A 16,670-nucleotide genomic window follows, 5' to 3' on the forward strand; every position below is an offset into this window, starting at 1 on the left:
CAATGGCATTTGAAGATGTATTTATATCAAAGTGGAAAATGTTTATCTGGGTCCTCCCCCCACCACCCGCCCCTACACTTTTTTGATGTTTGGATCTCAAGGACACTATCCCTATTATGTCTGGTTGCATTTCTTTGGTGGACATTCCAACTGGCAAAGTTCAGTGAAAGATCTGCTGATACTAGAAATGTTTCTGTTAATGGACTTGTAGCCCCATCAACTTGGGATATTCAGCTAGTACAGTTCTTCAGACACTGTATTCTGACTTCTGTCACAGGTTCCTAATGTGAGAAGGTAGGCCCAGATCATGGAGGTGCTACAGTGTGATGGCTGTGATTTCCGAGCCCCATCTTACGAAGATCTCAAGGCGCACATCCAGGATGTCCACACAGCATTTCTGCAGCCAACTGATGTTGCTGAGGACAATGCTAATGAGCCACGATCCGGGTCCATGAATGCCAGTAATCAGACAGAGGTGGAGTATTCTTCGATAAAGGACGAATTTGCGATCGCAGAGGATTTATCAGGTAAATATTTGCTGATTCTGGGTGTATCTGATCTGTTTCATGGCGCTCCTCTAGTTTTAGCCTGTAGCCATGGGTCTCAGCACGTGTGGCTTCTTCAGAGTTCCTTGCTCTCTGCAAGCCGTCTTTGCGATTAGGGCGTCACGTTTCTCTACATGAGTGTCCTATGTTACTGTCCTTTTAGCTTCCATATTATGTCTCTTAGTTTCCTTTCAATTTGGAGAACAGGATAGTACCTTGCAGAATTCTGGGATGAATGTCGCAGTGTGGGAAATGCATCTTTTTATAGCCCTAGGGCACGTTAGTGGAGATGAGGTGAGTATCGTCTCTAAAGCTGAACGCTGCATTTTCATCTGTGAGAAGCGCTATGTGTGTGTTCATTAATGCTTCATTAATACTCTTCAGGGCCTCATCTGGAGATGTTATTAGGACTTTTGAATGTGATGTTTATTAATGAAGAACAGTTGAAAAGAAAAATTGATTTGCATGATGAAATTTCTTAATTCTCTTTTGTTTGCTTTTCTGTTCTCACTTACCTCGTGCTTTCTCTTTAGGTCAAAATGCAACTGCATTGGGGACCGGAAGCTACTATGGCCACAGTCCAGGATATTACGGTCAGCATATTTCCCCTAATCCCAAACCAACAAACAAGTTTTTCCAATGCAAGTTCTGCGTACGCTACTTCAGGTCAAAAAATCTCCTCATCGAACACACAAGGAAGGTCCACGGAGCTCAAGCTGAAGGGAGTTCGGCGGGCCCCCCTGTTCCAGGATCCTTAAATTATAATATCATGATGCATGAGGGATTTGGAAAGGTCTTCTCTTGCCAGTTTTGCACATACAAGTCACCGAGGAGGGCGAGAATAATTAAGCATCAGAAGATGTATCACAAAAACAATTTGAAGGAGACGACTGCTCCCCTCCCTGCCCCTGCTCCAATGCCAGACCCTGTGGTCCCACCCGTGTCCCTGCAAGACCCCTGCAAGGAACTGCCAGCAGAGGTCGTGGAGCGCAGCATCTTAGAGTCCATGGTCAAGCCTTTGACCAAGTCTCGAGGCAACTTTTGCTGTGAGTGGTGCAGCTACCAGACCCCCCGCCGGGAGCGCTGGTGTGACCACATGATGAAGAAGCATCGCAGCATGGTCAAGATCCTTTCCAGCCTCCGCCAGCAGCAAGAAGGGACTAACCTCCCCGATGTGCAGAACAAAAGCGCCCCCAGCCCCACTTCCAACTCCACCTATCTGTCCATGAATGCTGCAAGCCGGGAGATGCCCAGCGCCAACGTCTCCAACTTCCGGGGCTCCATCAGTAACTCCATCATGAGACCCAATTCTTCGTCCGCTTCCAAGTTTCCACCCGTGTCTTACCCTCAGATGAAGCCGAAGTCCCCTCACAACTCTGGCCTTGTTAACTTGGCGGAGAGATCGCGTTATGGCATGGCTGACATGACCAATTCCTCTGCTGACCTGGAAACCAACAGCATGCTGAATGACTCCAGTTCTGATGAAGAGTTGAACGAGTTAGATAGCGAGAATGGCTTGAATGCCATGGATCACCAGACGTCAGGCATATCTGCAGAGCAGCTGATGGGCTCGGACGGCAACAAGTTGCTGGAGACCAAGGGGATTCCATTTAGAAGGTTCATGAATAGGTTCCAGTGCCCCTTCTGTCCCTTCCTCACTATGCATCGACGTAGCATCTCCCGTCACATAGAAAACATCCATTTGTCCGGAAAGACCGCCGTCTACAAATGTGACGAATGTCCGTTTACTTGCAAGAGCTCGTTGAAGCTTGGGGCTCACAAGCAGTGTCACACGGGTACAACGTCAGATTGGGATGCTGTGAATTCCCAGAGCGAGAGCCTTTCTGCTTCCCTGAACGAAGGTGTCGTGTCTTATGAGAGCTCGAGCGTCAACGGCAGAAAGCCGGGGGTCCTGTTGGATCCCCTGCAGCAGCAACAGCCGCCGCCCCCGCCGCCACCGCCACCCCCACCGCCGTCCCAGCCACAGCCACCGCAGCTACAGCCGCCCCACCAGGTGCCAGCCCAGCCGCAGCCCCAGCCCCCTCCGGTGCAGCCGCCCCAGCCGCCCGTGCCAGCCCCACCCCTGCACCCTTACAAATGCACCATGTGTAATTACTCCACCACGACTCTGAAAGGGCTACGGGTCCATCAGCAGCACAAGCACTCGTTCTGCGACAACTTGCCAAAATTCGAGGGGCAGCCCTCAAGCCTGCCGTTGGAGAGCGAGACAGACAGCCACCCCTCTTCCAGCAACACTGTGAAGAAAAGTCAGACCTCAATTCTTGGGTTGTCCTCCAAGAACAATTTTGTAGCTAAGGCCTCTAGGAAGCTCGCCAATGACTTTCCCCTCGATCTGTCGCCCGTGAAGAAGAGAACGAGGATTGACGAGATCGCAAGCAACCTGCAGAGCAAAATCAACCAGACAAAGCAGCAGGAGGACGCGGTGATCAACGTGGAGGACGACGAGGAGGAAGAGGAAGACAACGAAGTGGAGATAGAGGTCGAGTTGGACAGGGAGGAAGAGCCCACAGAGCCGGTCATGGAGGTGTCCACATCCTTCTCGGCCCAGCAGATCTGGGCGAGAGACGCCGGCGAGCCCCAAAAGGAGCCCAGCTTCAGAAGCGTCGCCCACGACTACAACGCCACCAATGGGGCGGAAATTGAGCTCACCCTTTCCGAAGACGAAGAGGATTACTATGGCTCCTCGGCCAACATGAAAGACCACCAGGTTTCCAGTACTGCTCTGCTGAACACCCAGACTCCCATCTATGGGACAGAGCATAATAATGAGAACACAGACTTTGGTGACTCTGGACGGCTTTATTATTGCAAACACTGTGACTTTAACAACAAATCGGCCCGGAGCGTCAGCACCCACTACCAACGGATGCACCCTTATATCAAGTTCAGCTTTCGGTACATCTTGGACCCCAATGACCACAGTGCCGTGTACAGGTGCCTGGAATGCTACATTGACTACACCAACTTTGAAGACCTGCAGCAGCATTACGGTGAACACCACCCAGAAGCCATGAATGTACTCAACTTTGACCATTCGGACCTGATCTACCGGTGTCGGTTTTGTTCCTACACGAGCCCGAACGTCCGAAGCCTGATGCCGCATTACCAAAGAATGCATCCCACGGTCAAGATCAACAACGCGATGATATTTTCCAGCTATGTCGTGGAGCAGCAGGAAGGGCTGAATACGGAATCCCAGACGCTGAGGGAGATTCTGAATTCAGCCCCCAAGAGCATGGCGACTTCCACTCCCGTGGCTCGCGGTGGCGGTCTGCCGGCTACATTTAATAAAAACACTCCTTCAAAGACCTTTACTCCAGAATGTGAAAATCAGAAGGACCCCTCAGTTAACACTGTTGTCGTTTACGATTGTGACGTTTGCTCGTTTGCAAGCCCCAACATGCATTCTGTCTTGGTTCATTATCAGAAGAAACACCCGGAAGAAAAGGCTTCCTACTTTAGGATCCAGAAAACCATGCGAATGGTGTCTGTGGACAGGGGCTCTGCCCTTTCTCAATTATCATTTGAGGTGGGTGCTCCAATGTCTCCCAAAATGTCCAACATGGGTTCCCCACCCCCCCCACAACCCCCGCCACCAGACCTCAGTACTGAGCTTTACTACTGCAAACACTGTTCCTACAGCAATCGGTCAGTTGTGGGAGTGCTTGTCCACTACCAGAAAAGACACCCAGAAATAAAGGTCACTGCCAAATATATCAGACAGGCTCCTCCCACAGCTGCAATGATGAGGGGGTCTGAGGGGCCCCAAGGCTCCCCTCGGCCACCCGCCCCCATGCAACAGCTGAACCGCAGCAGCTCTGAGCGAGATGGCCCTCCTGTGGAGAACGAGATGTTCTTTTGCCAGCACTGTGATTACGGGAACCGGACGGTCAAGGGCGTCCTCATTCATTATCAGAAGAAGCACCGAGACTTCAAGGCCAATGCAGATGTGATCCGGCAGCACACGGCCACCATCCGAAGCCTCTGTGACCGGAACCAGAAGAAGCCTGCCAGCTGTGTGCTCATGGCCCCCTCCAGCGCAGAGCGGGACAAAGCGAAACTGCGAGCGCTCAAGTGTAGGCAGTGCTCGTATACCTCCCCCTACTTCTATGCACTGAGGAAGCATATCAAGAAAGACCACCCTGCCCTGAAGGCCACAGTCACGTCCATCATGCGGTGGGCGTTCCTTGATGGCTTGATAGAAGCTGGCTACCACTGCGAGTGGTGCATCTATTCGCACACAGAGCCCAATGGTCTGCTCCTGCATTACCAGAGGAGGCATCCGGAGCATTACGTTGACTACACTTACATGGCTACCAAACTCTGGGCTGGGCCAGACCCGTCCCCTCCCTCCCTCGTGCTGCCCACGGAAGCCAAAACGTACCGATGCAGAGACTGTGTCTTTGAGGCCGTGTCCATCTGGGACATCACCAATCACTACCAGGCATTCCATCCCTGGGCCATGAACGGTGATGAGTCGGTGCTGCTGGATATCATCAAGGAGAAAGATGCCATCGAGAATCCCCTTCCCCCCTCCGCCGAAGAGCTGGTGGGTCCCGTGAATTGCGAAAACAGCTTGCCCACTCCACTCCCTGAGCAGGACGCAGAGTGCCCAGACGACGCCAGGCTCTCCCCAGAGAAGAGCATCCAGCTGGCCTCGGCCAACCCGGCCATCTCGTCCACCCCGTACCAGTGCACAGTTTGCCAGTCTGAGTACAACAACCTGCATGGCCTGCTCACGCACTACGGGAAGAAGCACCCCGGCATGAAGGTGAAGGCCGCCGACTTTGCCCAGGACATCGACATCAACCCCGGCGCCGTCTACAAATGCAGACACTGCCCCTACATCAACACCCGCATCCACGGCGTCCTGACGCACTACCAGAAGCGCCACCCGGCCATCAAGGTGACCGCGGAGGACTTCGTGCATGATGTGGAGCAGTCCGTGGACATAGCCCAGAACGACGTGGAGGAGACGAGCAGGATCTTCAAGCAAGGCTACGGCGCCTACCGTTGCAAACTGTGTCCCTACACGCACGGCACGCTGGAGAAGCTCAAAATCCACTACGAGAAGTACCACAATCAGCCCGAATTCGACGTCTTTTCCCCGTCGCCCCCGAAGCTGCCGGTCTCCCTGGAGCCCGAGATGACCACGGAAGTGAGCCCCTCCCAGGTGTCCGCTGCCGAGGAGGACGTGGGAGAGGAGCCCATGTCCACATCGCACTTCTCCGCCTCGCACCTGGTCTCCCACACTGTGTTCCGGTGTCAGCTCTGCAAGTACTTTTGCTCCACGAGGAAGGGAATCGCCAGGCACTACCGCATCAAGCACAACAACGTCCGCGCCCAGCCGGAGGGCAAGAACAACCTCTTCAAGTGCGCCCTATGCGCCTACACCAACCCCATCCGCAAGGGGCTGGCGGCCCACTACCAGAAGCGCCACGACATCGACGCCTACTACACCCACTGCCTGGCCGCCTCCCGGACCATCAGCGACAAGCCCAACAAGGTGATCATCCCGTCCCCGCCCAAGGACGACTCCCCGCAGCTCAGCGAGGAGCTGCGGCGGGCCGTGGAGAAGAAAAAGTGCTCGCTGTGCTCCTTCCAGTCCTTCAGCAAGAAGGGCATCGTGTCCCACTACATGAAGCGTCACCCGGGGGTGTTCCCGAAGAAGCAGCACGCCAGCAAGCTGGGCGGCTACTTCACGGCCGTCTACGCGGACGAACACGAGAAGCCGGTGCTGATGGAAGAGGAGGAGAGAGGCAGCTTCGAGAAGGCCGAGGTGGAGGGAAGCGAAGCTGCAGAGACCGAGTGGCTCCCGTTCCGCTGCGTAAGGTGCTTCAAGCTGTCCTTCAGCACGGCGGAGCTGCTGTGCATGCACTACACCGACCACCACAGCCGGGACCTCAAGAGGGACTTCGTCATCCTGGGCGGCGGCCCCCGCCTGCAGAGCCCCGCCTACCAGTGTAAGCACTGTGATAGCAAACTGCAAAGCACAGCGGAGCTGACCTCACACTTGAACGTTCACAATGAGGAATTCCAGAAGCGTGCCAAACGTCAGGAGAGGAGGAAACAGCTTTTGAGCAAGCAGAAATATGCAGATGGTGCTTTTGCAGATTTCAAACAAGAGAGGGTAAGGCTATGTTTTGATTTCCCTTCCCCCAGGAGGCCTCTCATCACTGGTGCCCACACGCACTTCTTCGTTGCCAGCCAAACTGCTACAGGCTTCCTAGTGACTTAGCTTTGCCAGAGAGCTCCATAAGTCAATTAAACGTTTCGAGCTTGATTAGCCCCCCATCCTAGGCTCGCCCTTCTCCACGGCCCCGCTCCCCTCCCTCCCACTCTCCCAAGGCTCCCCTGGGGAGGGCCGGGGTGGTTTCTCTGTATCTCCTTCCGCCAAGTAGCCTTACGTGAGGCCCCGTTACACGACGCCGCTCGCTCTCTTTCTAAGGCAGCTGTGGGCCGTCTCTTGGTGTCAGCCGTGGTGCTGGTCCGCAGTGTCTGCTACAGGAACCTAACATCTCCAGGAGTAGATTTGTCTGGTTGGTTGGTTTTCGGTTTTTGGGTTTTTTTGTTTGGTATTTTTTTTCCTGGTCAAGACGTTCACTAATGGCGTAGCTATGCAACGTTTCACCTGCGTGGTTGACACTGCTTTGAAAACCACCTGACGCGGTGGCCGTGACCATGACGCTTCTCCACAGAACTCTGCTCTCCTCACAAGTCGTAACATGTGTGGGTTCCGGAGACTTTTGCGTGGCAGGCAGCGCGCCACGGCTCTGACGAACTCGTTCTGTGAAAACACGGCCGTATCCCTCCCTTGGTTTCTAACCTGCTAATCCGCTTCGAAATAAAGTCCGTTAGTAAGCAACAAGCGTAAACGCCGGCGTGCGAGGGAGGGCTCGGAGTACTGATGGCTACCACTGTATTTTACCAGCCTTTTGGTCACTTAGAAGAGGTGCCAAAGATCAAGGAGAGGAAGGTGGTGGGCTACAAGTGTAAATTCTGTGTGGAAGTGCACCCGACGCTCCGAGCCATCTGCAACCACCTCCGGAAGCACGTCCAGTATGGCAGCGTCCCCGCCGTGTCCGCCGCCGTGAAGGTGAGAGTCGGGGAGGGGGGAGGTGTGGATGAGCGGTCAGGTGTGTGAGCCGCTCGAGTCACTGCTTAAACCCCCCCACCCCACACCCGCCCCCGCCCCCCACCCCCTCACCGTTGCGCAAAGCAGCTCAGGAAAGGGCGTCCCAGGATGTGGGCATTCCTGAGCTGCGCTTGGATCGGTCTGGCTTGTTTTGATTTTTTTGCAGGTTGGACCCTCTTCATCTTTCGTGTCTCGACCCGGTCGCGTTTCGATCTGGTTCCCTTCCACGCGGATAGTTTGGTGGAAACGGAAGATCCGGGCCTCTCGGAACAGGAGGCTTTGGGTCGCCCTTCTGTTCTGCATGTAGTGCCGTTAGGTGTTACGCTCTTCCAAGTTGCCCGAGCTCTTGAGAGGAATCAAGTGGGTCCTGTTCCCATCATCTTCTGCTCCTCCCACTGCCTGACTTCTTACTGTTCTCATCCCGCTGACGGTGCAGAGAGCCCAGGAGAATCTTTTACTTCTTATCCTGGGTCCTCTGAGGAGCGTGAGACACATGAAATCTAAAACTACGGGCCTTCGAGTCAGAGTAGGCCCCAAGAACCCCTACCCTAATTTGGCTCCTTCATCCCCTTTTTACCCATATGTCGCTGACCAGTGCCTTCCCTCCCTGCCCCAACTTCGATTAGGCTGCCTGTTTTGGACATCATAATCCTGAGAGCAGCCACAGTTTTGGGGACCTGCCTTCCAGGATATGGCTAAGCACTGATTTTTGAGCAGAGAAGTTAGTTAGTTCGGGGCTTGGCTATTTCTCTCTAGATATGTGAATATGTTTTCGTTGTTGGCCTTTCTCCATCTGGTGTCCTATTTTGCCCACGTAACATGGACATAAAGTCTCTGCTTTCCTTCGCTGAAGACAGAAGCCCCTCTGGCTCCCAGCAGAACAGTGGCCCCTGGGGGCAGCAGCAGTCAGCCTCATCCGTGCCACCACAGTGTGTCCTAGGCTTGTTTCCTGGAGTCACTCGAGGGAGACAGAGCAGTTCTTCGTGTGTAATCAGTAACCCAAGGAGTCACCTCCAAACATGGGTGTCTTAAACTCGAGATCATCCTGAAGTTTTTCAGTCGATCATACAGCAGCCTCCCATTCAATGGGTTAAGTCACCATACGCAGAGTGGGGAGGAGCATGGGTGGCAAAGGGCAAGGTCCTTCCCTTTCCTTCATTTCCCGAGGATGGCCCACGGCTCCTGCCCAAACCTCTCTGCTGTGTTTTCCTCTTCCTTCCTTTCTTTTCTTTGAGCCATAACCCTAACCCTGCTTTGTGTGAGTTCAGGTGGGATGGCAATTTGAATTTTCTAAGATGGGAGCAAAGTGAGTGAATGGTCTTCACAGTGGGAGAGCCTCTCTCTTGTGTTTCCCAGGCAGTGGTAGCCTGTGCCCGGACATGTTGCCTTCACATCACCACCACTGCATGGCAGGCAGGTTTGCCCTCCCTCTAGGGGGAGCTGGAGAGGCAGGGGAGGAAGCTTGAACTGGAGATGCTGATGAGTTTGGGAGAATGAAGGGAGAGGAGGAGTGCTGAAGACGATGATGATGGATATTTATTTTGTTGGTGGGGCGTGTGTGTGTGTGTGGTTCTCTTAGCAGGAGGCCGAAGACCCTTCCCACTTGTTCCTGGATGGATTGGAAGTCGCCAAAGATGCCAGTGGCACCCTGGTGGACCGGGTGGATGGTGAACACTGCTTGCTTGATGGAATGTTGGAGGATGAAACCCGGCCGGGGGGATACCATTGTAGTCAATGTGACAGAGTCCTGATGTCCATGCAGGGGCTGCGTTCTCATGAGAGGAGCCATCTGGCCCTGGCCATGTTTACCCGCGAGGACAAGTACAGCTGCCAGTATTGCTCCTTTGTTTCTGCTTTCAGGCACAAGTAAGTGCTGTTGCGTGCCCGCAGGTGGGGAGGAGGGAGGTGTCCTAGTGGGAGGCAGCTGAGCTGGAGCCGGGGTTGGGGATTAGTGAGGTGGGGGGTGGGTGGAGTCGTCCAAGAGCCCCACTGAGGGCTTTCACCGCTGCTTAGGTTACCTTGAGCCTCAGTCACCCCGTCTGTCAACTGGGGCTAAGAGCCCCAGATTACTTAACATTACACGTGGCAAATACAGGTCTTTTTCACAAGTGGCTATTTTGGAGGCCTTGCTCTGATTTACAAAAGACTAGAAAGTAGAGGAATTTACTGGTGTTATCCGTCAAACATTCATCCAGAACCTCGTCATCATTTGAGGAAGTAAAGTTCCATTTAGGAAATTGAGGGTCTATGGAGGTAAAATTAGGACTATTCATTCCCTGTTGTGAGCAAAGAACCATTGCTTGAGATGTTTCTTAAAAAGACCTTGAAAAGTAAGGAGGTTCCTGATGCCAAGAGGTGCTTTTGAAGTAAAGGGAGGTTGAGGCGAAGGAGCTGCCCGAGGCCCATCACAGCTTTGGAGTCATGGATTTGGAGTATTGTGACTGGCATTTGGGGGTGACGGGAAGGGGGATGGTTCCGAGAAGAAACCACCTTTTATTGCCTTTCTCTGAACTGTCTGAGAGGGATACGCGATGAGTAATGTGTTCCACAATCTTGGATGGAGGTGACCGATTGGAAGACTGACATGCTGTTTATCTTTAGGATGATTGAAAGTAAATGTTGGGTTGGTTGCTTCTTTTTTTTTTCTTTTTTTTTTTTAATTTCTTTATTTATTTGACAGACAGAGATCACAAGTAGGCAGAGAGGCAGGCAGAGAGAGAGGAGGAAGCAGGCTTCCCGCTGAGCAGAGAGCCCGATGGTGGGGCTCGATCCCAGGACCCCGGGATCATGACCTGAGCTGAAGGCAGAGTCTTTAACCCACTGAGCCACCCAGGCACCCGGGTTGGTTGCTTCTTAAAAAGATAAAGTGCTGGATAGTTTTTGAAAGCCGGAAGGAGGCAATGCTTTTCCAGAGAGTAGGATGGGTTACAGATCCTGAATTCTGTGGAGCCTAATGTCTCATCTTTGTTGTCAGATCTGTACGCTGACGTAAAGCTTGTGTAGTTCTCATCAGTTTAAGAAGTATGTATTCCCCAGCATCTGTCCTGCTTTCTGACACCCAGTAGAGGCTCGGCAGAGCCCTGTGAATAAATGGGTACCCCCTGTGCTAGGCAGTATGTTGGGGACTTGGGAGATATGAGGGGCGTATAAAGATGAAGAGGCCATGGTCAGGGAGCTAAGGGAGTTTAGGGGCTAGGGGAGTTATAAATAAAGCAAGCACACAAATGAGGCAAAACAAGGCACATATCTTTCAAAAATGTATCAGTAAAATGCTATGAAATTTCAGAGAAGGGTAATGTGACACCCACTGTGGAAGAATTGAGAAGGTTTTATGGAGTAGGGAGCATTTGAGTCAGGTCTTAAAGTCGGAAGACGGGGTGCCTGGGTGGCTCAGTGAGTTAAGCCCTTGCCTTCCGCTCAGGTCATGATCTCAGGGTCCTGGGATCGAGCCCTGCATCAGGCTCCCTGCTCAGCAGGGACCTGCTTCCCCCTCTCTCTCTGCCTGCTTCTCTGCCTACTTGTGATCTCTGTCTGTCAAATAAATAAATAAAATCTTAAAAAAAAAAAAAGTCAGAAGACAGGACTTGTGTAGTTTGGGATGGGCGTACAACCTGGTGGAAGGGATGAGAGCATAAGCCCGTGGAATGGAGCATGAGGCTGGTGGGTGCCCGGCTGGTGGTCTAGTCTGACTAATCTTTAAGGTATATGTAAAAATAGGGGAAGATAGAGCATGAAGACTTGAGTAGAGACCATATTTGGAGTCTTTGAATGTAGAATTAAGCCTTTTTAATTTACATTACCAGCAAAAGGAAGACTCTGAAATCAGTAGAGTCATCATACTTGCTGACATTTATTAAGACCTACTATGTATCAGGCAATGCGCTAAGCACCTTCAAGTATTATCTCATTTTATTCTTAAGTCAGCCCTGTGAGGTACGGTCCCACTGTGTCTCCATTTTGTGGATTAGAAAGGTGAGGAGGTTTATGTAACTTGCCCAGGCCATTTGGTTTATAAGCAATAGCTGGGGTTTGAACCCAGGCAGTCTCACTCCATAGCTCATGCTCTTGAGTTGACCAAAAAAAAAAAAAAAAGATGGGAGGAACCAATCAGGAGGCAGTAATAGTAGGTAATCCAAGAAGTTAGAATGGAACTTTGGGAATGGTTGAAGGAAGTAGGATCTTAATGATTTGGAAAAATTGACTATAATATAGGGGATGAGGGATGAGAGACAAAGTAGAGGACAGATGGCACCCAGGGGTTCCGTCTGGTTGACTGAGAATGGTGGTGTCCTTTGTAGAAGCAAGGAAAGGAGGAAGAGCGGCTGTTTGGGGGGGTGGGGACTGATGGTTTTGTTTAAGGGCTGGTTGAGTTTAAGAAAGCTGAAGGACACCCAGAGGGAGATGTCAGGAGGTGATTGAAAGTGCAGCTTTGGAGCTCAGAACATTGTATGTTTAAATGGTAAGCAGCACCATTCCCAGATGGGTCATTTAGAATGGAATCTAGTTCTCTGGGGGTACAGATACAAATTAGAACACCTTCCCACACCTTGTTTGGGAGATTTATTATTTTTTAGACTAGTAATTATTATAAAATACTGGGGGTTCACCATAATTAAATAACTTCTTTATAAGTTGCTCTGGAAGACTGAGGTACAACAAACATGGTAGTGTTTATCAGAAGGGATAAGTGGCCTTTGGATCACATGACTTCTTTGAAACCTACCTTCCAGTTGCCTCCATATTTACAAAGATGTTGGAGACGTGACAGCCCATTGCAAGTAGCTCAACTACCTTGGAACTTCCCTTCCCCTCCTGAGTGTTCACCATGAATGCAGAGTTGAGATTTAAAAAGAAAGCCCTTTCTAAATGCAAAATTTCTCTAATTCCTTTTTTTTTTAATCAGTTAAGGGACTATTTGATAGGCACTCCTCACCAACTTGGCAGAAAACTTGCATTCCCTGGTATTTTATCTTTTCTCTTTGGATGCCCTCTTCCAATTATACGATTATACGTGCTTCCAGAGAAGGGAAAATGTTCCCACTGCCATGTATCTCAGTCCAAAAAGGCTCTTGATATCTTCTTTCCTTGAGCCCCTCCCTTTCAAGTAGGCATGACCACTCTTGTCATTTTTGTCATTGTTGTTTTTGGTTTGGGTAAGCACCATTGTTGAGCAAAATGACTTTGAGCAGCTTAGAAGTGGGATCGCTGGAAAAGGGCAGGGAGAAAAATGTATGTAATTGTTAATCCTGTCCTGTTTCTCTCTCCTTTATTTTTCTTCTCCATCAAGCTTGGATCGCCATATGCAAACCCACCACGGACACCATAAACCATTCCGGTGCAAACTCTGCTCCTTCAAGTCCTCCTATAACAGCCGGCTGAAAACACATATACTCAAGGCTCACGCTGGTGAGTTGGCCTTCCTGATGCAGGAGTCCTCTGGATTTGAAATCCTGTGGTCTTTCCTGAGCAAAAGTCGAAGTCTCTTATCCCGCACATGAGAAGAAGTTATTCCTGACTTGGTTGCTTATTTATTTCTATTTTAATCTAATGAAAAAAAATAAAGAAAAATTATAGAATAACCTGAAGCCAAAATAAGCCAAGGGTGACGAAGCCCATGTCACCCAAGTTATAGTTGATATGTGCTACTAACAGGCTTTGTTTCTGTTGTTGTTGTGGTTTAAAGATTTTATTTATATATTTGCCAGAAAGAGACACAGCGAGAGAGGGAACACAAGCAAGGAGACTGGGAGAGGGAGAAGCAGGCTTTCTCCTGAGCGGGGAGCCCGATGGGGGACTTGATCCCAGGACCCTGGGATCATGACCTGAGCCGAAGGTAGACGCTTAACGACTGAGCCACTCAGGCATCCCTGTTTTTTGTTTGTTTGGTTGGTTTTTTATAGGAATTTCTAAATTACCTAGCCTTCTTTTTTTTTTTTAAGATTTTATTTATTTATTTGAGAGAAAGAGACAGAGAGAGAGAGCATGAGCAGGGGGAGGGGCAAAGGGAGAGGGAGAAACAGACTCCCCTGCTGAGCAGGGAGCCGGATGCAGGACTTGAACCCAGGACCCTGGGATCATGACCCAAGCTGAAGGTTTAACTGAGCCACCCAGGTGCTCCTACCTGGCCTTTCTAATGGAAATACATGAACTGTTAGCATCTACTGAAGATAATTCCCAACTAAAATGAAAGTATAATCTTGAGGAAGTTCAAAGGGACAGAGTCCCTAAGACATGCAAGATTTCTCATGAGATATCCTTAAATACATTTCCTTACAAGAGATAAGAAATGACTAGTAATTATTATGAAATAACTGAGTGTCCAGAAGCGGTGCTGGTCTCTGTTACTCTTTTGTTCCGTCTCCTCATGCTTCTGTCATGAACAGTCCCTCACCCGCAGGCTTACACTAAGCATGTTATATCTATCCCACTCATTAATCCTAATGGCAGTCCTAAAGGGTAGGTGGTGGTGTCCCCCTCAGTGTCAGAGGAGGATATAAAAATTAAGTGACCTGTTCAAGGCCGTATAACCCACTCACTAAGAATTCGACTTCAGAAGAACAGCCTGTGTCCTTATTGCTGACAAGAAGCTGATGGCCTCTCTTTTTTGCATCTGATGGAGGATACCTGCTGGTGGCACAGGAGAGCTCAGCCAGGAGAGGAAAGAGGTGTGGTGCAGGGAAGGTGCTGGAGAGGGGTCTGGGGGCCTCTCCATGGTGTTCTCAGCCACACCCGGAAGTCTGACTGCACCGCACCTGGGGTCCCTCTCCGAGGTTTTAACCAGCTTTCCTGGTGTTGGGCCCTGTCGAACTGGCCTCATGGAATAAAACTGCTGAAGCCATCCAGCTGTTCCCAGCACCACAGGGCACAGATGGGATGGGGAGACTGGTTCTAGACTTCTGTTCGTATTTTTATACTTTCAGGAAAAGTCTACTGAAGCTATGGAGTAAGAGGCTTCAGGGTTCAGACGGCTCTTTTGTGACGTATGTGCATATTGTAAATTCTTCAGCTGGGACAGCATCCTGGGGAGTCTTTCTCACAGATCTCTACCTTGGCCAAAGCGCTGTTAGCAAGAGGAGTTGGGTAAATGATTTGGCCTTGTGGGAAGGACTTTAAGAAAGTACCATAGGCTTCCTGGAGACTCCAGGGCAGTGAGGTGACCACGCACACGGTCCTTCTGTGCTCACTGGTTGGCGAGAAGGAAGCATCCATAAAGAGAGGGGGAATGCTAGAATTTGTTTCTCTGCACACCTGGGAACCTTGCTGTCTGTGGCGTGGCATTCAGCCACTTGGGAGCAGCTTGGCTTGCAAAAAGCCAGTACGTTTTCCAAAACACTTGTGTCATCTTGTCCATACTAGGTGGATTGTTTTATTTTAAAGGGTAAAAGTCACATAGACAAATCAAATAATCTGGATTTGAATTATCTCTCATGTTGTGCTCCTTGCCACTACCTAACCAGCTTCATGCAGCCAGACTTGCACTAAAAAATTTAAAAATATAATAAGAAGGGCTGTGGTATTCTATACAATGATTAATATATATTGACATGTGTATTTCTATGTTATATGGTAAATGATAGTCTATATATCCATATTTATTATAGTAATAGTTACCACTGTTGACAACCGGGCATTATCCAGACTCCCAGATAATAGCTGGGGACTGACTGAGGTTCTGGTCCGGGTCGTCTGACTTTGAACTTCTCTTCCATCTTGGGCTGTAGTGTGTTACGTCACTCAAGGTTCTCTTCAAGGCTTTCTTGGAAGTATGTGCTCTGGGAGTCATCAGTGGCAACGCGGAGGCTGAGTGCAGAATCTGGGTTGCTGTGCTTACCTCGCATATGAAGACATTGAGTCATTTTCAAGGTTGGGGAGGAGTAACCCATCTCAGCTGGGTCAGAGCAAGCACAGAGGTTTACCTTCTCATTCCTGCTCCACGGCCCTGTCCACAGGTCCCCTGCACTGGCCCACGAAACTTTCCTTGCTGAAGGACCTTTCTGCTCCTTTTTTCCCCTCTATTTCCTTCTCTTTCCTCACCTCTGGTTTGAAAATTTTGCCTTAAAAAGAAATGTCAAAAAAAAAAAAAAAAACCCTGCTCGTTAGAGGAAATGTGGAAATGAAAGAAGAAATAAGAGTCACCCCATAATCTTATTCTCTAAAGACCACTGTTGTTCACGTTTGAGAACACTTCCTTTCAACCATGGCCTCTATAATTATTTTTAACAGTTGTGATTATAAGTGAGTCAAAAATATATCATGCCTTTCTATTTGTTTTTCTGAAGATCACTATTTTATTTTGTTATTTTTTATGTTATTCAAGAATTTATTTTAATGAATTATCATTCATCAAGAAGCTGTGTCCACATTTACTTAATCATTTCCTTATGGCTGGAAACCCTGTATGTTAAAGGATATTTTCTTAGTATCAAGTTGGAGCGGTGCAGATACTGAGCTGCAAGCATGAGGATTCAAATCCTTTTGTTAGAAAAAGCAAAATTGCTTTCTGAGTCGATCAAACCAGTGTTTGTCCCACAACATAAGCATGCCCATTTCACAGCTTGGCTTTTTAAAATGCACTTAATTTAAAAGCTGACTTTAGGCAAAGGTGAACCATAGTCTCATTTGGTCACTGTTTTTCCATGGTAGAAAAATAATTAAAATGAAAGTGCCTACTTTTACTGAAATGTCCTGTTTATCAAAGAATATTGGAGATACACACGTGCTTATACATATACAACTATCTCTTAGTTTAAAAAAAAATGACTTATTTTTACCCATTTCTCTGCACTATTGATTAGATAGGGGCATGGTGTTTTATGCTGAGGTTTGTCAACTGGTCCAGAAAAAACAAACTAGGATGTGTGGAATCAAGGAGGTGTATAGTCAGCAAAGACGCACAGAATGAAAATAGCACAATAGAGTTTGCACTTAGTTACCCTGTGCTTGGAAAGCCACTGATAGGCCCTTGAAAT

At 49.6% G+C, this 16,670-nt stretch overlaps 1 protein-coding gene across 1 annotated transcript in view; it reads left to right on the forward strand.

The window, feature by feature from the left end:
• Window positions 1–307: 307 nt before the first annotated feature.
• ZNF462 (zinc finger protein 462) overlaps window positions 308–16,670 on the forward strand; it is a gene marked incomplete at its 5' end in the record, with an annotated part of 83,407 nt that continues 67,044 nt past the window's right edge. Inside the window, 5 exons of the mRNA XM_080820128.1 lie at window positions 308–527; window positions 1,079–6,696; window positions 7,498–7,662; window positions 9,464–9,567; window positions 12,989–13,107. Of these exons, the coding sequence (XP_080676254.1) occupies window positions 308–527; window positions 1,079–6,696; window positions 7,498–7,662; window positions 9,464–9,567; window positions 12,989–13,107 (6,226 nt within the window). The remainder of the gene's footprint in view (window positions 528–1,078; window positions 6,697–7,497; window positions 7,663–9,463; window positions 9,568–12,988; window positions 13,108–16,670) is intronic.

Source organism: Martes martes, assembly GCF_963455335.1.
Source record: "Martes martes genome assembly, chromosome: 12".
NCBI classification, from domain to species: Eukaryota; Metazoa; Chordata; class Mammalia; order Carnivora; family Mustelidae; genus Martes; species Martes martes.